The following is a 27,139-nucleotide window of genomic DNA, read 5'->3' as shown; positions in this document are numbered from 1 at the left end:
TCAACACCTCACACTGTTTAAACAATTACTACTCCAGGCGGAAAAAAGTGAAACTGAAAGTGAAACATTCTCAATTTAATGCGGCTGGAAAATACAAATGAATGTTGGCCGGAGGTGACACTTGATTAACCCGTGTCCGTGTCTTCATCCGTCACTATCAATATAAACTGAACATTTTAACACTCGGAGCAGTTACACAGAACAAGAGACAGAAATATAAAAGTGATCTTTATTATCAAGTCAAAAAATGATTTCGTGGAAGTTTTAAAGAAAAGCTGAAAAACTAAAATAGGCAGCGGACCGCAGAGTCTTCACCTCTTCTTGAAGCCGTACTTCTTCCTTTCATAAAACAGATCTGTTTTGGAGCTGCCCAAGTTCACGATCTTCGGACATCCATCTCGCTGCAGAGCGAACAAAGACAGAAAGAGAGTGATGAGCATTTTTCTTTTTTATCTAAAACAAGGTACAGTTACAGTTCATTATGAGACAAAACTCTCACAAATATATATCATCTGCTGAGTTGCTTAAGAGCCCACACAAAAGCTGCGTTTCCACTCATATTTCCTTGAAGTTTTGCACAGCAGATACAAAATGCCTTAAACTTGGAGTAACCAAATTTTATGAGCTATAGAAAATACTTACTGTGAGATAAAATGCTGCAAGTCCTAAGCCAATCAGAAATTAAGCCCCACCCCCAAAGTCCCTGTAGTTTTGAGAACTACTACAAGACAAGTGACTTTTAGAGGATGAAATACATTCCAGAAAATGTAACTAAGTCCATGGTGCATGTAGTGGAAACTCAATGGGTACCTCTAAAGGTTCCCAGCCCCTTGAAAACATTCATGATGTTGGAAACACGGCTACGGGCAAAGGCAAAGATCACACTCACATCTTTCTCCTGGATGGTGCACTCTTTACAGTAGTAGGCATCAGATACACCTGGTCCTCCGCAGATGACGCAACGTCCCTGGTAGGATCCGTAGTTACACTCGTCACAAATACGCACCAGCGTGCATGGCCTCACATAGGAATCACAGATCACACATTTTCCATCGCCTGGGGTGAGGAGAGACAAGATGAGAGGGACTGAGAATAAAAAATGGTTCAGAACACACTATGCAGCATGCGGACTGGATGTTAAAAATTAAAAAAGTGAAATTTTCATATGTGAATGCATTAGTCAGCTTTGAATATTTACTAGTAAATATCCTGCAACATTAATGAAATAGAAGTGCGTATGTGCAAAAACAAACTATTAACAATTTGTGTGCACACTATTTATTTGCAATTTCAAACAAAGGTGGAAACACTTACACTTCTCGCAAAGTCTCCCGATAGCTGTGGGAGGAAAACAAAGCAGAGACAGTCAATGGAAAGCGAAATCACATAACTTAGCTGAAGTAGCGAAGCTATCCGAACTTTTCTCCTGTTTACAACATAATTAAGCTTTGATATGCAATTGTTTCAGAATCAAACAGTGAAATTAGCCTACACTTCCAGGCTAACATCGATGCTAACGTACTTTTCAATGAAGTACCATGCTGTGGCCGTTAGCATAGTAGCTAAAATTATCTCGAGGAAAACAACATCAATGGTCTTCCGGTTTCCGTAAGAATTACAGCGTAGAATAACAAATAGTAAAACGGGTCAACACTTACCGACACCGGCTTGCTTTCGGCAAAAGATCAAATCTGGATGATGTTTAGCCATTGTCGGCTAACGCAATGTATACGCTGCCGCTTTAGTTCAACTTTAACCTTTAACCCGTGAATTCGGTGTGAAGAGCTGCGTTATCGCCACCTAGAGGCTCCAGGGAGAAACGGCACCATACTGTTGGGGTACTCAAAATACTCAAAAATAGTTTTAGAAAAAATGTCATTGCATTATTATTATTATTATTATTATTATTATTATTATTATTATTGTTATTGTTATTGTTATTATTATTATTATTATTATTATTATTATTATTATTATTATTATTATTATTTCAGTGTCTGTCAGTATGTGTGTTCTTTCTCTGTAATTGATTTGATAATTGATAGTTGTTAATTTTCACTTTTGGTTGGAAAAGACAAACAAATTCTATATGGGCTCTGGGTAAAGTAGTAGTATTACTCATGAATTTCTAAATATTCAAAGACAAAGCGACAGAAAGATGATCAGTGGTGTGGCATATCCTTGCTGCACTTCTCGTAAGCTCTTGATATAGACATTTAGGATAAACTAAGGAAAGTTGAGATCCACATTACAAATAGTGGCCTCTGATGAAGCTTTAAGGGGCATTTAAGGGGAATTTGAGATCATGTTTTGATTGGATGATAAACTCTCTAAATAAGAGAAGTATTCAGACAGTTCAGACAGAGTTTGGAGGATGGTTGTTTGCAGATGACATATAAACAGAGGAATGAGTGAATCATTTAAAGAAAATGCATTGTTGTTGTTGCATTGTGCAATGATATAGTCACTAGAATGAAGACCAGAGAGTTTGCCATCATCACAAAAACATTTGTTTATCATGTGTATATGCAACTGCTCATACAACAAGGCACAGAACAGGCTAAGAGTTCACAAACAAACAAATTAAGCTGGTACAAGAACAAGTTAAAGGCTCAAGTTAGATTGACACAACAATAACTAAGATATAGATTTTACTACAGCAAAAAGGAGGGGCCACTGATGAAAACAGTTGCAAATTAAAAAAAAGGTTGATGGCAGCCTGATGGAAGCTCCAGTGGCGCAATCGGTCAGCGCGCGGTACTTATAATACAGTGACCAGCAGAGCAATGCCGAGGTTGTGAGTTCAAGCCTCACCTGGAGCAGGGAAGTTTTAAATATAGCGAATATGAGATTTGTGGCTGTAAGTGCTTGGTACCCATAACAGAAGGGCTATTAAACAAAACCATTACATGATAAATTAGTTGTGAAAAGAAGAATAAACACTCACACTGGGCTCTCAGCTATGCCTTGTTGCCACCGTTCGTACCACAAGCTGAACTTAATGAAATATTCGTAAGTTTTGTGTTGAATTTCATGAGATGCGCTTATTGTAATATGCAGTACCTGTAATAGAATGGGTCTCATAAATCGTATGTATCCTGTACCTCCCTAATATGTTACTGAGGCTAAAACAGAGTTCAAATCTCTATGGAACCTGAGTTTTATACAATTCAATCCTTGTGACACTGAACCCAGAGTTGCTCTCACTGACAGACAAGCACCATGACGGCAGCTTCCACCATTGGCATCTGTTTAAATGGGTGAATGAGCAACACCACAAAGCCCCTTAAGTACTGTTAGCAAGTTTTTTGTGCTGAATTTAGTCCAAACCTTTTTTCTGAGGAGATTTACAGGCTTGTTTTGTCTGACCAACAGTCCAAACACCAGGATTATGATAAGTAAATAACACTGGGTAAAGTATAATTACAATAAACCAGAGTCCATTATGATAATTTTACGTTATGATATAAAACTTAACCTTGTGTTCTGAACATGTCATGATGACATGGATGATAATGATTTTCAAATCATGTCATTCTGTTGATCCTTGGATTGTCACAAGACTAGTGTGTTCTTTTGAGAGAAAAATGGATGCACTCACTAAGAAGGAAAGGAGAGGAAATAGTTCTACGTTTTTATTATTTTTATTGATTCAATTGATGTAGTAGTTATTATTAGTTAGTGCACCTCCTGGGCCTTAGTTATAATTTGATACAAATAAGTTAAATTAGGTTCAATTCATTTCAGTTGAAATAATTTAAATTATGTTAAGATCAGCTAGTTTCTTCTAGCTTACGCCGTTTTAGTTGAGATAAGTTAAATTAAGTTCCATTCAGTTCAGTCTATATTGCCTAAAATGCATCTTAACTGTCTGAAAACACTTTAACTAGCCTGAACCCCCCAGAGCAAGCACTAAGGCGACGGTGGCAAGGAAAAACTCCCTTTAAACAGGAAGAAACCTTGAGCAGAACCCGGCTCATATGGGGGGAGCCATCTGCTTGAGGCCGGCCCTGTAGACAGACAGAAATAAGATGCACCGGGAATAGACAACTGTCCATGTTTCATCCCTATCAATCATTTACACTCAAATACATGGAGGGAAAGGCCCAGGTTTAACAATGGAGACGCTTTTCCTTTGAGTGGAGTGCAGTTAGGGAGGGAGTTTTCCATTGAACCCTGAAGCTGTAGAGGCAGGTGTAGTCTATGTTTCCCCAGTTGTTCTCAGTCTGTAGCTTCACATATCTGAAAACACTGTTGTCTGGATTCTGGGAATAAGAGAAGAAGACTTCAGAGATGTGCTGATAACGTGATGCACCTGGTATCTGCGTGGACCAATAGCAGCTCCACTTCCATGATGCATTTAGTTCAATTAAAGCAGTTTGCAGTCATTCAAATGGCAAAATGAAAACGTATTAACAAAGATGTATCACTGATATCACTGATATCATACGTACAGAAAGACTAAAGGTCTGAAACATAGCTCCGTCCAGATCATAGACCACTGTTCCCAGATAGGTGCCTGTCTCATCTTTGGTCCTCGCTCCCTGAAGGTTAAGAGACAGAGAAGATCAACAGCTCATTGTGTACGGCAGAATCAATAATAGTAAGATATCTTCAGGATAACAACGGACAAGATGTGACTTACATATATAGAAAACTCCCTTGGTGCACTTCTATGTTTCTATCAGGGGACTGGCTTTAGAAGTGGCCCAGGGTCAGTGAGAGACAGAGACCGATGAGACAGGGACAAAAAATGTCCTGTCACTGCATAAGCACCAACATTGACCCGGACGTAAAGCTGAATGTCCTGAGGGAGAGATTACATACTTTAGTCTCCACAGTTTTAAACTACAACTTGGTCCTTTGGTTGTTCCCGTTGACTACAGTCCACTGTAAAGTAATAGGCTGTTTAATCTCTACTGAAAACACTCTCTGGGCTTTAGTGAGCACCACCATTTGAACATCCTATACATACTAGAGTGGCACTTCTCCAGCAATAATGTCTGTGAGGATAATTTGAATCACTCTGGCACCTATCACACAAACAAGAGAGAGTTAGAAATCAACTGTCACCAGCTCTACATTCAAACAGAATGAATCATAAAGGCTCAGGTGAAGACTGTGAGATCACTACCTTGAGATTCTAATGCAAGTTTGGCATGTGTCTGCCAGAGGGACAAATGTCCATCTGCTGTCTGAGGACAGAATCTGGTGGACCTCTCTTAATTATAACGTGAATATAATCCTGAGGAAGAGACACATGAGATTTTACAACAATGAACATGTCAAAGACCTGGACTAATGGAATAATATAAAACATCTGTCCACTTTGACATGCATGCATTAGAGATGATTGTTAGTAGCAGGACGAGTCAAGTCCCCTCACCAAGAACCGTGAAACGTTGAGGACGAAACAGATTCTCTTCTTGAGGTAAAAATGGACATTATGGAACTACAGAGAGACACAAGCAGGATGTTAGAACTGTAGGAAATACAAATACTGTGATACGAGCTTTCTCTTACAAAGATCCTTACTGGTTCTCCTGATCCCCAGTCCTCTGTGTCCCATTTGTTGTTGGGGGATGCTTCTGGTATGAGGACATGTCCTCTACAATGATTGTCCTTTACATGTTTTCATTGTAGGAATATGTGCCTCCTCTCCTGTTAAATACCCTGCAAACACAACAGAGTTTAGAAAGACCAAATGTGTGACACAGCTATGAGCACAAAACCTCATCTTACCTGTTTATTTCTCCTTGAGGAGACGGTTGGAGTTCCGTTTCATGTAATACCCGCTTCCAGGCGGAGACTTCTTTGGTGACTGGACAAATGCTAGAAACAGAGCGGACCCATCATCAGTGACACATGTGGATACGTCGTAGCTTTTACAGACAAATGCCCAGAAATAGAAATGTTGTGCTCGCTTCGCTTGACTGAAATATTACAAATAAACAAAACATAGACAACTAGATATACACAATTGGACAAATACTGACACATGAATTATTGCAGGTGTAAAGTGCTGCATACCCCTCAATTTGATGGTGCACGGGGTGGAATTAGTCCCAAAGAATAAGTGTAAAGCTAAAAAGCAAAGAGGTTAATTACCTGGAAAACCTGAAAAGAAAAGAGGTTTATTAAACCCGGAACACCTAAAACAAAAAGGCGAAATATCCTTGAAAACCTGAAACAGAAGCTAAACTCTGAGGTAGTGTTCGTGGCTGGAATCGAGGTTCTTCTGACACTGAAAGCTGTAAACAAAGTGATGTTACGGCTGTCTGGACTCTCTGGGTAGCTGTGTGTCTGTGCAAGATTTTAATGATGTATAAAGATTCACGAACACTCAACATTCTATATGCAATGAGGAACCAGTGATCTTACCATTGTCATGAACCAGTCTGTTATTCTCATCTAATTATTTATGGGATTATTATAAATTATGCCATAAATATACTATTAATTAGCAATAAATTACTTATAATGAAGTCATGTTAGACATCTTCAATCCTTATTTTGTTTTGGTTCATGCGGGGCAACAGGAGATTATTGGTCATTGTCACTATGCATCCATTTTATTTTTTTAAAGTAAAATAACAAAAGATGTTTATCACAACATATATTCATGGTGTATTTCTTTCACCCAACAGTTAGTTGGATACAAACCTGCTCATATAACAAGATACCGAACTGGCTTACAATTCACGGAACAAGGCAAGCTGTTACAAGAATGAGTTTAAAGGCTCAAGTCAGGCTTATTGACACACAAAATAACAAATAATTGGATTTTACTGCAGCAAAGAGGAGTGACTCTAAAAAAGTTGTGGTGATAAAATAAATACGTTAAAAATACTGAAAGTTTCAAATAATAAAAACAAGAAATAAACTGTAAATAAATATGAAGACTTCTAATCTGCAGAAATTGTTTCAACTGTCTTCATTGTTGCATGAATGTAATGTAAATAATAATGTAATGGAAAATGTCAAATACAGAAACAATATTTGCATGTCAACTTTTACTAAGGTAAATTACTAAATAAAAGGGGGTGTATAAAACGCACTCGTTAATTAGATACATTAGGGAATTATATCAGTTTTCAGTTGTTATAATGTTCAGGATGCTGTGTGTGGGAAACGTGTAACAAATTAAAGGGTTTCGGGTATTTACTCTACACTCACACCAAAAAGATATTATACATAACATTACAATATAAGAACCACTCTCTCGATTTTTTTTTTTCTTTTTTTGAGGGGGGGACTACATGTACCAAATGTTTCGTCCGTGAATTTATCGATTAGGACTCATGTAAACAGTATTATTAAGACAGATGCAGGTGCTGAGTGTGTCCAGCAGATGGCAAAAGCAGGAAGCACATCCGCCTCTCTTTAACAAAAGAAAAAGAGTGAAGAAGAAACGTTTATAATTGCGTGACGTCACCGCCGACCCTCACATCTTTGTCAGTGAACAAAATGGCAACCTACTGTCTCACTGTCGCCCGGCTTCAGGTAAGGAACCAAATGACTCATTTCGTCTTGTTTATTTTTCACCGGAGGCAAGTGTCACTTTGCTCTTCGGGTCACACAAACCTCCCGCATTGCGGCTTTTAGGCCACGAGCGGACTGAGGGCGGCCGCTGGGATAAATAAGCTGCGGACCCGTCACCGGCTAGCTGGCCAGGTCATCGTGTCCCGACGACTCTGTACGCATCCAGCGGGCGACATGTAGCTCGACCCCGTCTTAACAAATCACGGCTAATCCCTCCGACTGCAACACGCTGTTGTCGATCCTCGCGGGCTTTCAGTGAGCCCGGGTGTGTTGGTTATAACGGTGTAGTTTGGTGTGTGTGATAGCAAGGTTAACCACAAGGTTAGAGCTCCCGACGGGCTCACGGGCGACTGGCGCTCAACACAACACACAGAAATGTGTTTTAAATGCGCTAAATGAAGCAGCAAACGCGTTATTTTCTATGTATGTGGGAGAAAAACACGTTTACAGTGGCGTTTTAAAAGAAGCTGCTGTGCGTCGTCACACATTCAGGAGGAGTGTGGAGCCGTCAGTGTTTTTACAATTCCTATAATGATTAACATAATATATTAAGTATATAAAAACCACCAGTATTTTAACTCCAAGTGAACTCTGATTGACTTCTGTTAGGGTCACACTCACTGCAGCCAGCTGTCAGATGACACCATCTTCCAGCTGTAAGATTAGAAAATCACATTATGACCAATTCGTGACCATGGATCAAATGATGGAAAGCATTAAGTACCTGTGAAACACTGTGATTTTAAGTCAGAGTCAAAAAAACAACAACAGAGGGTTGATACTAAATACCAGTAACGGCCAAGTCTCATTATAATCTCCCTACAATTAACCTATAATTACATTTTTTATGGATTAACTTGTGAAATGACTTCTTGACTGATTCACTGCAGGCTCCTTGACAGCAGCTGCTTGTTAAACGCGTCATTAAACACGTTAAGCTACTAGACAGCATGTTTAATATCCGTCTATTCAGAAAGCCTTTCTTCTTGTAACTGGTATAAAATGAAGCGGTTTACTCTCGGCCCTGGTACTTTCTCAGCAACTTCACTCTTCATTGTGAGTTGTTGGGATTAGCGCTGTGTTCAAGGGCGCAGGAGCGCCAGTTTATTCCGGGAAGTTGATCGGTCAAGCTTCTGGACACAAGCGAACGCCTCTTCGGCCTTCTACCCCTTTAAAAAAAAGTCACACAAACAGTTTGACATGGGACCTGTGAAATGTGACTTTAAGAGTGATTAAGAGGGCTTCTTTCCATTGTCTGAGAGTGTATTTGGGGTTGGCCTCATGTTGGTGGTGGTGGTGGTGGAGGAGGAGGGGAGGGGAGAGGGGAGGGAGAGGGCAGTTGCCTCATGTTCACAGGGGAAGCTCTGACATGTGACATTTGAGCTCACTTGAAAACAGCACTGCATTCACAAGCTGACGTCCCATTATTACTCTGGACGTCCAACCTGCGTTGTCAGTTCTGTTCTACAAATACAAACTTGATAAAAAAAAATGAAAAAAAGGCCACAGAAATAGTTTTGTTTGAGGAACGGTGTTTGTTTAAGCTGTCCAAATAAATTCCCTGCTCTGTGATAATGTTCGATATGTTTGATGTTACGGTTTCCAGCTGGCCCTGGGCCATGGTGCTCGCCGCCTGCATGTATCGGCCGCTTACAGAGCCAAGGCCAAAGTGTCCATGAGCCGCTTCGAGCCCGCTTCCTTCGTCAACTATGAGAAGCTCCAGTCCAACGTTGAAATCGTGCGAAAAAGGTCAGTGTGTTGTCCCAATTTGTCCTGTGTTTACTCAGGTTCACATCACGGTTTCCTGCAACACTCCCTTATCTATGTGAGTGTTTGATCCCTGCTGTTTGTTTGCCAGTTTTCTACCTTGTTTTTAAAGTCTCTTATCAGTGAGCCTGACCCACACTTCACATCTTCTCTCCCGTTATGCTGATAGTAGTCTTATCTGTTCTGTCTTCTGAACGCTACCTCACAGCATACAACTGTGTGTAAAGAAACGGTTCAACGTTTTCTCTCCAGACTCAACCGTCCCCTCACCCTGTCAGAGAAGATTGTGTACGGCCACCTCGATGACCCCCACAACCAGGAGATCGACCGCGGTCGCACCTACCTGAGGCTGCATCCCGACCGCGTAGCTATGCAGGATGCCACTGCCCAGATGGCCATGCTGCAGTTCATCAGCAGCGGCCTCCCTAAGGTGGCTGTGCCCTCCACCATCCACTGTGAACACTGTTGAGGCCAGACGAGGGGATGACATCTGGCAAGGGCAAAAGTAAGGATTTGTTCACGGTAAATGTTTCTCAAAATGCCACACGTGCAACGTTAAGCTGAGCTGTAGCCACGGTTCTTTTTATAGGAAGTGAACCAAGAGGTGTACAACTTCCTGGCCAGTGCTGGGGCAAAATATGGAGTCGGCTTCTGGAAACCCGGCTCTGGAATCATCCATCAGGTATTATTGAATGCCAATCTGTAGAGCTGCTGTAGCCATACTGCTATAGTATGTAAAATATCGCATTTTAAATTGAACAGATCAATACCTGGAAACTAGCCTACCCAGGAGTGATTAGCTTATGGAACACCTGATTCCACACGCCAAACGGGTGGACTTGGTGCCTCTGCAAACGGAGTTGGGGAGCTGAAAGCAGCGATGTCATGCAGGAATCCCTGGAGTCAAGTGCCCCAGGTGGCAGATACGGATTTTCACACATCGTCTGCTTCTCGATCCTTGTAGTAGCTGTAATGTATTTATTGTTTGTCTTTGCATCTCTGCTAACGCAATTAATTCCCAAATATCTTTCTCTAAGGTGATTGGAGTGAAGCTGACAGGGACCCTTTCAGGGTGGACGTCTCCTAAGGATGTCATTTTGAAGGTGGCAGGCATCCTGACCGTGAAGGGAGGCACTGGAGCCATTGTCGAGTACCACGGACCAGGAGTGGACTCCATTTCCTGCACTGGTTAGTAATAAAAAGCTTTTTTTTTTAACCTCTTTCAACCTTAGACATGTCTCAGATCTTGGTGTTCTGCTCTTACATGGTAATGTAGTGGGACAAGTTCTGAATCTTTGTACCAAAAGTATTGAAACAACAATATTAATATGTGTATCTGTGTGAACAGGAATGGCCACCATCTGCAACATGGGAGCAGAGATTGGAGCCACAACCTCCGTGTTCCCTTACAACCACCGCATGAAGACCTACCTGGAGAAGACTGGGCGTGGACGTATGTATTATTAATGTGACAACGCACTTTTAGAAAATATTCACACGACCACTGAGTAAAAGATGCACGTCATCCTAGCATGCTAAACTGTTTTCTGGAAGCCAATTATTTGTCTTCTCTGGAAGACGTTAATGTCGTTAATGTAATGTTTTGAGTGTCTAAACACTGCTCCACCTTTCTCCTCAGAGATCGCCAGCCTGGCTGATGAATACTCAGATTTGTTGGTTCCAGATCAAGGATGCCAGTACGACCAGGTCATCGAGCTTAATCTGGATGAGGTATGTCTTTTTTTGTGTGTCTGTGACTTCACTGGGTCGTTTAGGGGTTGGACTGGAAACGACAGGCCCCGACTCGAAATCGAGCATTTCACCTGTGCTCTAGTTGCTCTCAACAATGTCGATAAATTCATTTTGTAAACATGTGTTATAGTACGTTACAGCTGGTAATCTCCTTGGTTGTTACTTTTAAACCTTCATGACTCATCCTGACTCTTTTGTGCCTGCACACACAGTTGCTGAGAAATCAGAGTAGGGTTTGGCCTTCCTAATAATACTGAAAAAGAAACTTTTTAAAGTTAAATTTGGATGTTGTTTTTGGCAAAGTATGATCAGCACTGCTAGACCAGGACAGCGATTAAGTTGCAGCAGCATTAGTTAAGTTGATTTGAGAGTCACGCAGCAAATTGTTATTCAATTCTCATTGCTGAATGAATTAAATTTCAGACTGTAAGACAAATGTCAAATCAGAAACAATCTGGCATGGATCAAACTTGGTAAGTAATTACTAAATTTAAAAGTGGGGTGTATAAAACGCACTCGTTAATTAGATACATTAGGGAATTGATATCAGTTTTCAGTTGTTATAATGTTCAGGACTGGGGTTGGACGTTGTAACAATTACAAGGTTGCGTATTTACTTTACACTCCACCATGAAAGATAGTTAGTACATTAACATTTACAGATGATAGGAACCACTTCTCTGATTTTTTTTCCTTTAGTCTCCTTTGTTGGAGGTGGGCGACAACATTACCGCAATGGACTTGGGTCCGTGCAATTTCGATAGGACTTTAACGTTTATTCATGAGACAGAAGTGCTAGGTGTCTTGGAAAAGCTAGTATGCACATTCGCCTCTGCTTTCAGAGCAAGATGTGAAAAGAGTGAAGAAAGAAACGTTCTTAAAAATTGCGTGACGTCACCGCCACCCACATCTTTGTCAGTACAAGGCAACCTTACCGTCTCACGTCGTCTGGCTTCAGAACACCAATGACTTAACGTTTGCTTTTAATTTTCCCTGTGAGGCAATGTCACTTGCCTCCATCGGGCACGTTAAACTCAACCGATGACGCTTTTAGGCCACGGCGGACTGAGCTGCGCCGCACTGGATAGATGTGCTGACCCGTACGGGACTAGTGCCCAGGCCTGGTCACGTACGACTCTGTCGCTCCAGTGGGCACAGTAGGTGGACACCCGTCTTAGCAACACGGCTAGTCCTCCGACTGGAACGAGACTGGAGGACATGCGGCTTTCAGTCAGCCCGGATTGGGTTTATCTCGCATTGTCACGCTTTGGTGTGCAGGGGAATGAACAAGTTTACCAAAGGTAGAGCACCCGACAATCAGGGCCACCTTGGGCGTTGGGTCAACTTAACAACCCACAGACATGCTGATTTAAAGCGAAATGAGCACACAAGTCGTATTTCTATGACGTGGGAGAAGACCCTGACGTGGCGTTTTAAAGAGACGCAGGAGCGTCAGTTATCACACTTTCAAGAGGATGTCTCAGCGCAGTGTTTTAACACTGATCCCTTACATGATTAACATTTAATTATTTAGTTATGGAGCCACTCAGTTTAAACTCCAAGTGAACTCTATTACTTTCAGCTCAACTGCAGCAACCAGTGTCAGAGACGTGCTTCCAGCTGTGAAGTTAGATCACAATATGACCATTCGTGCCATGGTCAAATGGGAAAGATTAAGGTCCTGTGGGGAAAAACTGGTTAGGTCAGAGTCAAAGAACGCTAACAGGACGGGTGAAAAACCAGTAACGCCAAGTCTCATTAGAATCCCGTACGAATAACACTATGGAAGGAGATTTTTATGATTCACTTGTGGAAAGAATTTAGAACTGGTCACTGCAGGTCCTATACAGCAGCTGCTTGTTTTAAACGCTCTGAATTTAATTGTTAGCTTACTAAACTGCAGTGTTTAATTCCTCTCATGTAGAAAGCCTTTTGTCTTGTAACTGATGAAATGAACGGTTCTTCTGCCCTGACCTTCACAACGTTCAGTCTTCATTGGAGTGATGAAAGATTGCGCTAGGGTTCAAGGGCGCAGGAGCGCGCAGTTATCCGGGGGTGGATGGTAAGTTCTGACACAAGGAAGCCTTCCGCTCTACCCTTTAAACAAAAGTCACAGCAAACAGTTGACAGGGACCTGATGAATGTTACTTAAGATGAAAGAGGCTTGTTCATGCAGAGAAGTAAGGGGAGGAGTTGTCGTGGTGGGGTGTGAGAGGAGGGGAGGGGAGGGGGGGGGAGAGGGCAGTTGCCTCATGTTCACAGGGGAAGCTCTGACATGTGACATTTGAGCTCACTTGAAAACAGCACTGCATTCACAAGCTGACGTTCCGTATTACTCTGAGTCAACCTGCGTTGTCAGCGTCTACAAATACAGACTTGTTAAAAAAAATGAAAACAAGGCCATTAGAAATTAGTTTGTTTGAGAACGTGTGTTTGTTGTAAACTGTCCAATATACAATTCACCTGCTCGTGTAATAATGTTCGTATATGTTTTGATGCTCTACGGTGACTTCCAGCTGCACCTGCCTTCTAGGTGACTCGGGTCCAACCTGCATGGTATGTCCAGTTCAGTCCAGGGTTCCTGAGAGTTTGGCTGCTCATCGCCAACTATGAGAAGCTCATCCACGTAACGGAAAAGGAGGGGTGTCCCAATTCCAGTGTTTATCAGGTTCTCACGGTTTCCTGCAACACTCCTTATCTATTGAGTGTTTGACCTGTTTGTTTGCCAGTTTCTAACTTGTTTTTTAAGTCTTTATATGACCCAATTCACATCTTCTCTCCGATGCTGATAGTACTTTATTTCTGTCTTTACTGAAACGCTACGCTAAAACCTAATCTCTTGGTCGGAAACATAAAGACTTCAACGTTTTCTCTCCAGACTCAACCGTCCCCTCACCCTGTCAGAGAAGATTGTGTACGGCCACCTCGATGACCCCCACAACCAGGAGATCGTCCCTTGCGGGGCTACCACCTGAGCGCATCCCGACCGCGTAAACTAAAGCAGGATGCCACTGCCCAGATGGCCATGCTGCAGTTCATCAGCAGCGGCCTCCCTAAGGTGGCTGTGCCCTCCACCATCCACTGTGATCACCTGATTGAGGCCCAGACCGGAGGGGTGAAGGATCTGGCAAGGGCAAAAGTAAGGATTTGTTCACGGTAAATATTTCTCAAAATGCCACACATGCAACGTTAAGCTGAGCTGTAGCCACGGTTCTTTTTATAGGAAGTGAACCAAGAGGTGTAAACAACTTCCTGGCCAGTGCTGGGGCAAAATATGGAGTCGGCTTCTGGAAACCCGGCTCTGGAATCATCCATCAGGTATTATTGAATGCCAATCTGTAGAGCTGCTGTAGCCATACTGCTATAGTTATGCTAACTATCGCATTTTTAAATCTGAACAGATCATCCTGGAGAACTACGCCTACCCAGGAGTGATGCTTATTGGCACAGATTCCCACACGCCAAACGGTGGTGGACTTGGTGCCATCTGCATCGGAGTTGGTGGAGCTGATGCAGTCGATGTCATGGCAGGAATCCCCTGGGAGCTCAAGTGCCCCAAGGTTGGCAGGATACGGCATTTTTCACACATCGTTCTGCTGTCTTCTATCCTGTAATAGCTCTGCATATTTTAAGTTGTTTAGTTCTATATATATCTCAATTAACAATGAAGTGATCGTATGAAAACTTCCATCTCTGTAAACAAACCGGTATCCTTCTTGTTCATAGAAACTAACCTGAAGAAGCAGGGTCTGCTGCCCCTGACCTTCAGCAACCCGTCAGACTATGATAAGATCCGCCCTGATGACAAGATCTCCATCAAAGGGCTCACAACCTTCGCTCCAGGAAAGGTAAGGGTGCAGATCACCTGGGAGGATGGCTGTGTTACAATTAACTGACAGAGGATAGTGTAATGACCATTTCTTGTCGTCCCTTCCAGCCTCTGTCCGCAGTCGTGAAGCACAGTGACGGCAGCAAGGATACATTGGAACTCAACCACAGCTTCAACGAGACACAGATCGAATGGTTCAAGGCAGGATCAGCCCTCAACAGGATGAAGGAGCTGCAGTGAGCTCAAGGGAGAAGGAAAACGGAGGAGGAGGGTTTTCAGGGGAAGACGAGGTGGTGAGGACTGTGGGGGAGGAGGAGGGAGGATGAAGAATGTTAATGATTGTTTCATCATCTGCATTAGCTCCCAGCTCTGACTGAAGTAATGCATCTGTATACCTCTAAGAGTTAAACGTAGAACAAAGTAGAATTACTCCAGCGTCTGACTAATGCCGATGATGGAACGGACATCAGATATTTGTTAAAAGTTCATTTGTCAGACGGTGCATCGCATTTCTTGAAGATATCGTAAACTGCTGCTGTGTTTCCGTCGAGCAGCGATAACCGGTTAGAGATTCTGTTGTAAAAACAAATGGGAGACACACATGCGTACACTTTGACACACTAAGCTTTGACCCGTGCCGTGACATCATACACCTGGCAGCAGATGTTCTGTTTGTGTTTTTGCTGCTGCTCAAACAGGTCAATATAGTACCACTTCACACTGTACTCCGCTTTAATCAACCACTGTCATTCATCCATAGCCCCTGTATTAGTGAGAGTCCAACCTCAGTGGATGAATATCCCCATTTGTTGCATCTCTGGCTTCATTTAGTGAAGTTTTATTTGGATCCAAAAATAAACAAGCTAAATATTAGCTTGACTGCCCCCTGGTGGTCACAAGAAGAAATTACTGAGTGTTCAAGGAATAGCAATCCCTCTTTTGAGGATATAACGGTGACGTTATGGGTTATTTTTGTATTCATGTCCTTTAATAAAGTATATTTTAGTTCACATGGACACACATGCTTTATCAGCTCACCCTCTTCTTTCCCGCTGCTACCTTCCTTGAACTGTTCACCTGATCAAAGGTCAAAACCATCACTCGGTTTCCCCCTGTTATTTATTTTGTATATTCTTTTTTTCTCTGCACAAAGATCAAGATCCTGCATGTATTTCCATACCAAACTTGGACATGTGTCCTCTTCCATCCTGTATTTTCAGTGCCCTTTTTTGTGGGGTATTGTGCCGCTTTGTCTTCCTTTTACCCCACTGGAAGTTTAAAAGAATGTGGCGGCACCACTTGAATTAAGCAAAGAGGCTCCTCATACGAAACCCCGGGGTACTGTGTCAGCTGGTTGTGGTCAATTAAATTAAATGAAATTGTGGTCACTTCCTGGTTTCATCCAAACAACATGCATCAATCGGATGATGGCCTGTCTTCTAATCTAAACCACTGTATGTGAAGTGTCTGGTCCCATGTGCATTTAAGTGTTGTGTTTCTTTTCTCCCACATTATCTTTTCTGTATTACAGGAATAATAATAATGGGTTGTAAAATAAAAATTCACAGATCTCATACATTTACATTGCCTCCTGTGATGTGACTAAAATGAAGGTTATTTTCTTTAATATTTGGCTGAAATTTACCTTTATTAAAACTGCATGCGTATACATAATATACAAGAATAAACTGAACAAAGTGGAACAGCTAAAATCCAGTTTCAATTATCATTTTAAGCGAGTAAAGTGCAGTTCACACTTGTAAATGTAAATATTGGAACCATCATCCGACAGCTGTGATGTACCTGTGAAATCAAGCTCATTTTAGATATCTGGATAAATACAGTCGGCCTTACCTGTACGGAGGTGGACATTTAATTTAAGAAGATCAGAATATATATGCAAGATATATATGCAAGACGTAAACCACTGGTGGGTGAAGTGAATGACACCTGTCAGTGGGTGGAATATATTAGACGTATTATCCTCAAAACTGATTATTAGAAGCAGGAAAATGGTTCTGATAGAAAGGCGTCAGGACACGGTGCATCACAGTTTGTCTCCTCTTGACTATGTCAGGCAAGAACAGACGAGGTGATGCTGGAAGGACCTGGTTCCCACCATTCATGTGGATGTTACGTTGACATGTACCATTTACCTAATCACCGTTACAGAACATGTCAGATCCATGGACAGGGCTGGTCAGGACTGTTGCGGGGGCAAAAGGAAGAAGTGTAATTTCTGAAACACTGAGGACTGAAACTGTTTACTGTACAGAAAGGAATCTCCGCATGGAGGGAGATGGTTAACAGCAACATGCTGCGTAAGAACAACTGGGAGTATGCCAAGAGGACATACTGTAGCAGACACCAGTCACTGTATTTTCAAGAATCCCCTCTGCAGGACAGAAAATACCACAACGTTTCAGACATGAAATTCCTCAAAGGTTTAATTATGTCATCTGATTTCTTCTTCACTGGATGACTGGAGAAGTCAAGTTGCACACTGGCCCTTGACTGGCTTCTTTTCTACTTGCAATGCCACAAATGGTGCGTTCGGGTAAATATGTGCAGTACACATCTGTGCAAAATGAAACTCAAACATCCCGTCTGGTTTTACCCAGTAGTTTTGAGTTTTGCAGGCTTTCATTTATAACTGTGCGTGATGTCACCAGAGAGGCAGGAAGTGGGCCATTCATGTTTTGTGGGAAATGGCCTCAAAGCCGTGACACACAACAAGGATTTTTTTTTTGATCTGTAGCTTTGGGAAGTACAGTTTATAAAGAACTGATCTGAAGATTTTATACGACCGCGAGGAATTTAAACAACGTAGCGGCCTGCGATGGGAGAGGCAAATAAAAACTATATTCAACATCCATCTTAAGCACCAGACTCTGGTAAAAACACATTAAGAGATGTTTCCGTCCGTGTGGGGAACAAAGCGTTGAGTGTAGTGTGGAGAAGCCTGCTGTTGTGTCGAGCTCACTAACCCCCTGCCCGCCCCCCACCACTCACCCCCCCGCCCCATCCCTCCGTCCTCGAGCTGCCTTCTTTTCATTTGCTGCCTTCCCGTCCCGCCTGTGTGCGCCGCATCCATACCAACATCCACTCACTTATTCGCCACATGCTCCCGCAGTTTTCGCCGGATTTAATTACATAATTGCCCCTGAATCACCTCGGAGCCGTGTCACGTCTGACTGACAGCTGATCGGCGCTTTCCCCGTGAGTAAATCGTCTCGGATCGATCGGGTTTACGGCCGGCTTTACGCATCCGAGCCCTTTATTCTCTGCGCCGGGCTGTCGGCGTCTCTTCTCGATAGCATTGTGTTGAAATCCCTGCGTGTTATTGTAAATCAGAGCTCAGATTTGCCGTGGCAGTCCTTCTATGCCGTGATTTGGTGTCACATTTTTTTTTGTAAGCCCCGGAGTGGAGCATCATCCTCGCCTAGTTGCGTGAAGCTGCCTCAGTGAGTGTGAGAATGTTCTGGAAACAACCCGCCTGCAGCCTCTTTATTTTATAGTGAATAATTTAGGTGCCAGCAGCCTCGCATTCAGCCCGACTACATCACGCTTTTTGTCTCTTTAAAAGGCCGATTTAAAGTTTAAAGACGGGCTCTGCGTGTGTAGAGGAGTTGACGTGTCTCCCATGCTGATGCAGGGGACCACAGACGGCCTCAGTGCCCTGCTTTCACAGGGAGGTGCTTTTGGCCTTTTGTCTGTCTCCTCAAAGCTCCTCCATCTCCTTTCCTTCCTTCCTCCCGAGTCCAGGGCTGACACCCTGCTGATTAAATGTTCCATCTGACACAAGGACTGCAGACTCATTAAAGAAGTCCATTAGCTGGCCTACAGGCAGCTCTAAATATGGGCTAATGAAAGAGGGGCCAAGCAGGATGCTGAATTATTTAGGATCCATGTTTATGCCTTGTCATCCGTCAGTCATGCTATCAGTCCTCAGCTTTGTGCCACTGTGACACAGATGTTCACATCATCAGCACCGTCTGGCACCTAGGGGGATTGAACCCTCACTTGTCAGCCGTATCCAGTATCTTTTCCCTAAATGATCCTAAAACAAATGGACAAATTATCCTTTGAGTGATGCAGAAGACTTTTATAATATGTATATATAAAAGGTAACCTACACATGGTGGAGAAAATATGTTTTCCAACTAATAACTGGATCGATTTCCGTGGGTTTTTATAGAGGACATTGTTTTATCATGAAATATTTTCTATTTTCATTGGTGTGGAATTGTTGCTGGAATTTCTTTATCCTCCTAAGTTGAGACTGAAACATGCCACTAAATATTAGTAATTGTGATGAACTTTTTCATCAGGTTCAAATTTTGGGTTGGTTCAGTCCAGGTAAGACATTCCCAGTTTGGTCTCGGGTTACCAAATGTTAGCATGTTATGCAAAAAGTATCTATCTATCTATCTATCTATCTATCTATCTATCTATCTATCTTGCATCTAGCATGTTAGCTCTGTTATTAACGAAGTTAGCATGTACTTGACATTACTGCTGTACGCGGTGCAGTCTCACAAAGGTTCTAACATGGCGCTACGACTATTAGCATCCCAGACTCTAAAAGAACAAATGTTCACATCGATATTAACGCTCGGCACACACACATTAGCAACACTAGTTATTGTTTAGCTCGTATGTGCTGCTAAAAGGTATAACTCTGCCTTATGAGTGTCGTCGCTATAAAAGCTATTGAAATGTCTGTTAACAAGGGCAATTTCTAAATATTATCAGTTGCTAGGTTTTAGTCTTAACTTTTCAATCCTCAACTTTTTTTCTAGTTCTTGCTTTTTCAGTTATATAGACCTTTTCTTTTACTTTTTTATGTGTTACTTCTGTGGTTATGTGGTAGAGACAGTGGAGAGAGAATGGAAACTTGCAAGTAATAGTCCAGCCAGCTGGAAGTCGGACCAGGGACTCGCTGCTTTAACTGAGTATTACTTTTTTGGCTCACTAAAGTAATTGCTGGTTAATTTGTTATTTGTAGAACCCATAATAACCCCCGTCAAAAGTAATAAAAGACACTAAAACTACTTTTGTTTGGGGCACGCATCATCACACGCAGGCCTCTCAGGGTAAAGTGCAGGCTTCGACCTTACACATGTACAGTAATTCATCTTAGACGTGCACGATCGACAGTGCGCCGTTAGCGCCTGCCTCAGTAATCTTCCAGCCCGGGATCCTGTGGTCCAGTTCAAAGATAGCCTCCATCCCACCACACGCCACTATATTTAGACTGACGGCGAGTGGCAGAGAGTGTTATATTGGATGGAGCCTGTGGGATTCACTCTGACACTCACTCATCTCATCAGTCTTTGTCAAACAGCCTCAAAGCTTTAACGCTGAGATTGTGGAGGTGGCTGCTGATGACCTCAATAGACCGCCCACATCTGTTTTATGTTGTTGTTTTGTTAAAAAAAAATCACAAACCAGCATTTAATTCAGGTGTTTAAACTCTGTAGAACAAGGCCCTGCAGCCCTCAGTGTCTGCGCTGCCACGATGACGAGCTAGCTAATAATACTCACATCACAGCTCCTAGTTACGACATGATAATTGGGTTTGTGTCGAGACGCGGCGAGAGTATGAAATTGTTCGGAGAGCAGATTGTTGTTTGCATACAGAGCAGTGCTGTAATGGATGTCACTCTTGTGGAAGTAATACAATAATGTGTGATGAGCCGAGTCAGGGCCCTCCAGGAGGGACTGGTTATCACGCTGAGATCTTTCCAAAGCCTGTGAGATCATCTCATTTCTGTGTTATTTTCATTTTCCTCTCAGCAGCTCCCAGCTGTTGAACACTTGTCTGGATCTGTCATGTTTTTTTGTTTGTTTGTTTGTTTGTTTCTTACTGGACTAATGTGTGTGGTTTATGATTAATAATCATTACAGAAAGTTACATTGACACTCAGTAAAACGTTCCACATTGACGTAAAAAAGGCACAGCAACCAGTTTCCTAAATCCTTTTAACAGTGGGTTCAGTATTTCAGTGGAGCATGAACAAAGTTTTCAAAGACCATAATGCCAAACAGTCTTGCTAGATTGCGCCAGAGGACACACAATAAGTAGACCATTAAATCAGTACTGGTCAATCATTTCTTATTTACATACCTGGTTTATGAGCTGATATCCCTGGGATCTATTTATAATTGTGAGTGCACATGATGTACCATGTCAGCTTGATAGCAGGAGATTCAGATAATCAAATCAAACAACCCGCTTTCCTCTTCGTTGCAGGTTACTGTAGCTTCACTCTGAGACCCTCCTTGAACACGCCCGTGCCATGCAGGTGTAGCCACCCAAAAGAAAACAAAAGAACACCTGCAACAAGTCGAGATGTCAGACCCGGACCCCTCCTCACCAGCAGACCCTCCGCTGCCTTTGACTTCCCCGCGCACTCCCCTGCAGCTCTCCTTCCCCTTCCTGAGGGAGGGCAGTCGTATCTGGGAGAGGGAGAGGAAACCTCCACAGCCCGGAGAGCTGCCCAGCCCGCTGCCTACCAAACGCACCCGCACATACTCAGCGTGAGTCCAGCCGTACAGACGCTGACAGTTTTCTCAACAGCGCTTCTGTTAAAACAGTTGGAGCCGCAAGTTATAACCCACAGTTCCTGCTCTGCTCTCTCTCTCTGTCTCTCTTTCTCTGCAGGACAGTGCGAGCCAAATCAGGTCCTGTATTTAAAGGGGTGTGCAAAAACTTCTCCAGGTCTCAGGGTCACGGATTCATACGTCCTTCTCATGGAGGAGAGGACATCTTTGTCCACATCTCCGAGTGAGTCACCTCACTGAGTAGCCCTTCAACCAGCCAGTGAACGAATCCTATTTAGTTTGGTTTTATGGAAGCTACTGTGAGAGTATTTCATAGTATGACTTAATAGAACAAGACAGAAAGAATGATACCATGACGTTATGGACACAGTGTCAGGCTTAGTAATAAATCAGATCAGAAGATCAGAACTTCATAGAGGAATTTTAACGTTCAAATGCTCTCTTTACTTTTAAACATAACTTGGTTTATTTACAAGAATCTGTGACATTCACGTAATATTTTAAGAAAATCCCTGGACGTAATTCAGATAAGAAGACAACTTCATTAGGTACAACATAGGTCTGCAACAGGGGGACCCCTAGGGGGTCTGCGGAGGTACTGCAGGGAGGTCGCAAGATATTTGGTTGATTGGACATTTTTTATATATTTTTCCCCACAAATTAAAATTTCTTTAAATTAAAAAAAATCCTAAAGCATGCTGCAGTATTAGCAGAAGAGAAGCTAACAGTTTCACGGCCACCCTACTTTTACTTTTATAATAAGTTTAATATAGAACACATATAATAGGTAGGGGGTCCTTACTTGATCTCTCTATCAGTTTAGGGGTCATTGGCGTGAAAAACGTTGAAGACCCCTGAGATAGAATTAGTCAGAAAATAGGAAGCAGGTTGTCTAGTGAGGAAATGCAAAAGAAATTTAATATCCTGATCTTTATTTCTTATTCTCATGGACTGGTGTGCATTATTATAGCAGCTTCATGGGTGATGTTGGAAGAAATTCACCTTCCTCAAAGCTTATTCAATATAATTTTAATAACCCACAGCTTCAGAGCCATTGAAGACCCGCCAGGAAATTTGAATATGCAATACTTTTTACTGTTTATTTTTTAATATAATTTCTGTTTCCTGGACAGCATTGAGGGCGAGTATGTGCCTATGGAAGGAGACGAGGTCACATACAAAGTGTGCCCTATTCCTCCCAAGAACCAGAAGATCCAGGCTGTCGAGGTGATGATCACCCACCTGAATCCAGGCACCAAGCACGAGACCTGGTCGGGTCAGATCATCAGCTCCTAGAACGGCGCTTCAGACGGCGACGCTGCGAAGGCAAAGTGGGGGTTCTGATTTCATCTTAGGTTTTATGTTTTTTGAGAGTGAGGATCAGGGGCTTGCCGTACAACGACATCAAGCCAGAGGGGGAAGAAACAGTTAAGTATCGAGGCTAGGATTGGAAATCAGTCTTCGAATGTATATGTTTGAATGTTTTCATTTGAAGGTCATGGCTTCATCGTTTTAGTTTGAATGTTTTAGTTGAGGAGTAAAAGTTGGACTTGGGAAAGTTGGGGTGATGTCTTTGAGGCCGAAATGCATTTTGAAGTAAATTTGAAACTACTTAGCCATATTGACGCTCCATTAGTGCACTGCAAGAGAGTTTCAAGGGACCAACTCAGTGGAGATCTTAATGTTTTTCATTGTTCTATCAGCGGATCGCTGCCAAAAGAAAGAATTTCAGAACAATCTGATGAATCTGAAAGCATGCTCTAGCCATATTGTATCTGAGTTTACAATGACAGACGAGACAGAAGATTTTTTAAGGATTTATGATTCTCTTGTTTACAGTAGGGTTTTCAAAGTTGTGTCATTAAACGCTACCAAAGGAGAAAACATAAGGCAGTAAGTAATTTAAATTGCTCTCAGTGCTTTTCGGCCTCAGCAGCTGTGATAAGCTCCACACATTAGGAATTATTTTCCTTCTTAATATTGTAGCACTACAGTATTTTGTCTTCTTGGCAAGTGTAGAAATCCAGTATTATTGTAGCCAGCTCCTATGACGGTCTGTAAGTTTTGGTGGTAGAGAAAGTGGAAGGAAGTTCTGTTGGCCTGCCGCTAAAAAAGGCCAGAGGGTTTGGGGGCTAGAAGAGGAAGGAAGAAGTTCGGGGAGAGGGCAGAGGATGGAGTGAAAATCGATTTATTTACTTGAGTACAGGTGCAGCTAGATATGAAACGCTATAAAGCACGTCAAAGGAGGAAGATCGACATTAAAGCCAGCAGTTCAAAAACTGTGGGTCGACCTAAAAGCGACAGTGTGGGACTGTTACACGTAAATGAAAGTCAAACCCTTCTGAAATAAGTTGCATCGATTATGCTAATCACCACCAGAGAAATGGTCTTTGGTCCATCTTTGGTGGCAGTTTTGTGGTGCGAAAAACTGCAGTTTCTTGATTGACCACTTGAGGCTGGCTCCATAAGTGAGCCCATACAGTGAGCTCCATGTTAAAATCCCAATATTACAGCACAAATAAATATATGTACAAAAAATCAGTCAACATATGGGTGACGTCACACAGGGTTAGTCCACCTTCATATAAAATCAGTGACGTCAACCAGCAGTGATGGTGTGCTAGAGCTAAAGAGGGGAGCTAGCGACAAAGAAAAGATAATGCTGCTGCAGTAAAAGAATAAACAGTGTTCAGACAAAATAAATCTAAACAAGAAAGTATCAGACACTGAGAAGGAAAAATATGTCTCAACACTGGGAGGCTTTCACTGTTCGAGAGCGTGTGGGGAGCGACTGTGGGGATAAGTTTTGATAGTTTGTGTAATTACTCTCCCCACCACAAGGGGGAGATCAAAGTCCTGCACTGCAGCTTTAAAGAGTTCGACTTTTTGGAATCGTTCTTATTTGCGCTATTCGCGTTAGTTAGATGATACAACTGCTGTAACTCTCATATTTGTTTGGTAAATATGAAGCTACGGCCCGCAGCTAGTTAGCTTAGCATAAAAGCTGCAAACACAAGAAAATACTAGTCTGTCATCAAAATAATCTATAGAACAAACAGTTATCTATAGGCTAAGTTAACCAGATGCTAGCTGTAGGTTCATCTTTAGTATGCAGACGTAAGAGTACACTTCATAAAATCAAGAATCTTGTTTCTTCCGCTAATACAGCGTCTGGCATATGTCTGTTTCTTAAAGGAATTGATTAAAATAAATTAAAAGGAAGTGCCAAGCTGAGATGGATGAACTGCTGATGTTTAGGTAGAAGACACTCAGACGGTTTTATAGGTCACGGCAAAAGACTGTGAAGAATTAAAAAAAAAAAAAAAAAAACGCAGTAAAAGCTTCCAGATGTAAGTTTTTGAAAACTATTTATTTATTGACTTATTTATTTTCATTTGTAACTATGAGGACATCAGGTGTTTGGGAATTAAAAGCTGCATTTATAGGTATTTGTGCAAATCTAAGCCTGTCTTAAAAAAAAACAAAAAAACACCTCACTCTAATGATACTACCCTGTTTAAATCCCTTTGCTACTGTCACATCTTCTTCGTCATTATCGACAGGCGAAAATAAAAAAAAAAACTTTTACTAAGTTTCTAATTTATACACACTAATCCTCGATTTCTAATAACAATGTGACGTTCAAAATAACAAGCAGTCTTGTTGTTTTGGAAATCGGCATGTTGTGAACTCTTTGTCGTAATTTTTTTCTGTAGAATGTGATAATTCAGTCTCGTCATGCAGTAACACAGCTGGAGCCTTCAGAGAGGTCGTCGTCGGGTCTCCTATGCATCTTTAGTTTCTCGATAGGAGTGTGACTTAATGCCATCGCAGCACGCTGTTTGGTGTCTTTGCTGTGAGAGGAGCGCGTTTCGACTGTCTCCGCGAGCACTTTTATTTCTGTCAAATCACTGTGACACTTGTATTTTGTCGTCGAGAGAAAGTTTGAATAAACCTTACTACTGTATTCACAGACCTGTGTGGCAACGTGTTTGCATAATAAAGCTCAAAGACTGTTCTCCCCTTTTTTGCTTTCCATTTCTTACTGGTGTTAGTAAAAAGTGGAATAACTATTATTTATATGTTGAAGATCCCTCTTAAGCTTAACTTAAGGTTCTTATACAAGAGTGCGGTGGTTGAAACCAAATATTTAAGTTATACTATACTATACTATACTATACTATACTATACTATACTATACTATACTATACTATACTATAGCTTGCTCTGACTACTTTTCCTTTTCCACCTTTCTGACCACTAGGTGTCATTAATGTGTTTCCCTCAGATGACTGAATAGCCCAGCTGTCATAGAAAGTAGGGGTGGGCGATACTGGGAATTTTGGCATCAATCCGATACCAAGTAAATGCAGGGTTAATCTCTATCGCCGATATCGATAACTTTTACTTGAAATGTCATTGATTACGATTATGATAAAACACAGAACGAAAATTTTAGGCAAACAAACCTGTTTCTATAAAGCAATTACAATATAAACTGATTTAACAGTATAAAAATTAAACGTTTTCTCTATTACCACTTAGTTGTTTAAGGGAAAAAAAGGCACTAGTGCAAAATAAGAAATGTACGCAATGTCACAAAAATATAAATATAACAATGTACACAAGCAACAATGTAGTAATAGATATAAAAAATTGCTCAGAGACGGAAATGTTGGCTCATTGATTTTCTACCAAAGAAGTGAGTCTGCATCCCGTGTAATTGCCTTCTCTTTCGATTGCAAACTGTGTCCATGTCCCACCTTTTGCTACAATTGCTACAGGTGGGGATGGAGAAGCTCCTGTTGCGCACAGACTAGTAGAGGAGCTTCGCTCACATAAACTCTGTGAGTGAGAAATAATTTACTGGAGGTAAAGAAGAGAAACTGTAACAAAGGCATCGATCTCATTACGCTAATATTGATCCGACACCAACACTAGCAACTGGATCGATACTATCGATATTTAGATCGATACACCCAGGCCTAGTTGAAAGCCATTTAACTTTTTAATTCTAGTTTGAGGAGACGGGAGTCTCCATCGCTACAAGAAACAAAGAAAAAAAAAATGCTGAAACCAAAAATCCACATTATAATAATAACAATGAGGAGAGCAAACAGGAGGATAAGAGCAGTGAAGCAGAAATGAGAGGACTTTGGTCCACTTCATACGTTCTGTGTTTGTTTAGTTGTCAGATGTGACGTCCGATATCTCCTCACTGAACCTGATAACTGCAGCCATATGTCATACGTACATTATACAGTAATGAGGAGCTGGAGGAGTTGTAACTTGTGTCTCGGTTTACGTAACTAATCACGCGAGTCAGCCTCTGATTTTCACACAGGTTCATCACTCACTGTGGCCTATGAATTCAGCAACCACAATTAATGTATAAAATATGTATAAGCAATTGCAGACCATAAGATGTGTTGACATCTTTTCACTTGGTGATGGAGGCATCCCTTGTCTCATTAAGGTTAAGGATTATGGAGGGAGCAGTTGCAAACTCATACGAATTAAAAGTTATTTTGGCAGCTCTGTGGTAAAAATGAATTATCACTGTCCCTGAATACCATTTGTGTTGTAAAAAGAAGATGTGGGAATTTCCTTACAAACAGACTGCGTTTATGTGTAGCTGCTGAGGCTATTTAACACCTGAATTAAGAGAGATTTAATTAAAGC

At 41.8% G+C, this 27,139-nt stretch overlaps 3 protein-coding genes, 2 long non-coding RNA genes and 1 other non-coding gene across 6 annotated transcripts; 4 read left to right on the top strand and 2 right to left on the bottom strand.

The window, feature by feature from the left end:
- Positions 1-215: 215 nt before the first annotated feature.
- On the bottom strand, positions 216-1,796 carry phf5a (PHD finger protein 5A). The gene is made up of 4 exons (XM_047609586.1): positions 1,659-1,796; positions 1,315-1,338; positions 890-1,056; positions 216-401 (listed from the first exon to the last, which is right to left on the bottom strand). Exons 1-4 carry the CDS (start codon positions 1,708-1,710, stop codon positions 312-314), a joined length of 333 nt encoding a protein of 110 aa, XP_047465542.1. The 5' UTR covers positions 1,711-1,796; the 3' UTR covers positions 216-311.
- Positions 1,797-2,728: 932 nt separating this feature from the next.
- Positions 2,729-2,822, top strand: trnai-uau. Its single transcript has 2 exons — positions 2,729-2,766; positions 2,787-2,822. It is a non-coding gene; the product is annotated as a tRNA-Ile (tRNA).
- Positions 2,823-4,158: 1,336 nt separating this feature from the next.
- Positions 4,159-4,671, bottom strand: LOC125022066. Its single transcript, XR_007114411.1, has 3 exons — positions 4,646-4,671; positions 4,455-4,544; positions 4,159-4,265 (listed from the first exon to the last, which is right to left on the bottom strand). It is a non-coding gene; the product is annotated as an uncharacterized LOC125022066 (long non-coding RNA).
- Positions 4,672-7,383: 2,712 nt separating this feature from the next.
- aco2 (aconitase 2, mitochondrial) lies at positions 7,384-16,472 on the top strand. The gene is given in 12 exon segments (XM_047609766.1): positions 7,384-7,503; positions 9,149-9,291; positions 9,562-9,814; positions 9,899-9,991; positions 10,347-10,497; positions 10,658-10,762; positions 10,949-11,174; positions 12,340-12,362; positions 14,007-14,200; positions 14,463-14,621; positions 14,730-14,909; positions 14,999-16,472. Coding segments are annotated over 12 exon segments (1,695 nt in total). The 5' UTR covers positions 7,384-7,467; the 3' UTR covers positions 15,131-16,472.
- LOC125022442 lies at positions 14,034-14,623 on the top strand. The gene is made up of 3 exons (XR_007114453.1): positions 14,034-14,200; positions 14,285-14,379; positions 14,463-14,623. It is a non-coding gene; the product is annotated as an uncharacterized LOC125022442 (long non-coding RNA).
- A 1,454-nt stretch (positions 16,473-17,926) lies between the features above and the next one.
- csdc2a (cold shock domain containing C2, RNA binding a) lies at positions 17,927-25,475 on the top strand. The gene is made up of 4 exons (XM_047609697.1): positions 17,927-18,109; positions 21,147-21,433; positions 21,558-21,680; positions 22,591-25,475. Exons 2-4 carry the CDS (start codon positions 21,246-21,248, stop codon positions 22,751-22,753), a joined length of 474 nt encoding a protein of 157 aa, XP_047465653.1. The 5' UTR covers positions 17,927-18,109; positions 21,147-21,245; the 3' UTR covers positions 22,754-25,475.
- Positions 25,476-27,139: the final 1,664 nt, after the last annotated feature.

Source organism: Mugil cephalus, chromosome 16, assembly GCF_022458985.1.
Source record: "Mugil cephalus isolate CIBA_MC_2020 chromosome 16, CIBA_Mcephalus_1.1, whole genome shotgun sequence".
Lineage (NCBI taxonomy): Eukaryota > Metazoa > Chordata > Actinopteri > Mugiliformes > Mugilidae > Mugil > Mugil cephalus.
The sequence above is the reverse complement of the archived record's forward strand: the minus strand, read 5'-3'. Positions and strand labels throughout refer to the sequence as shown.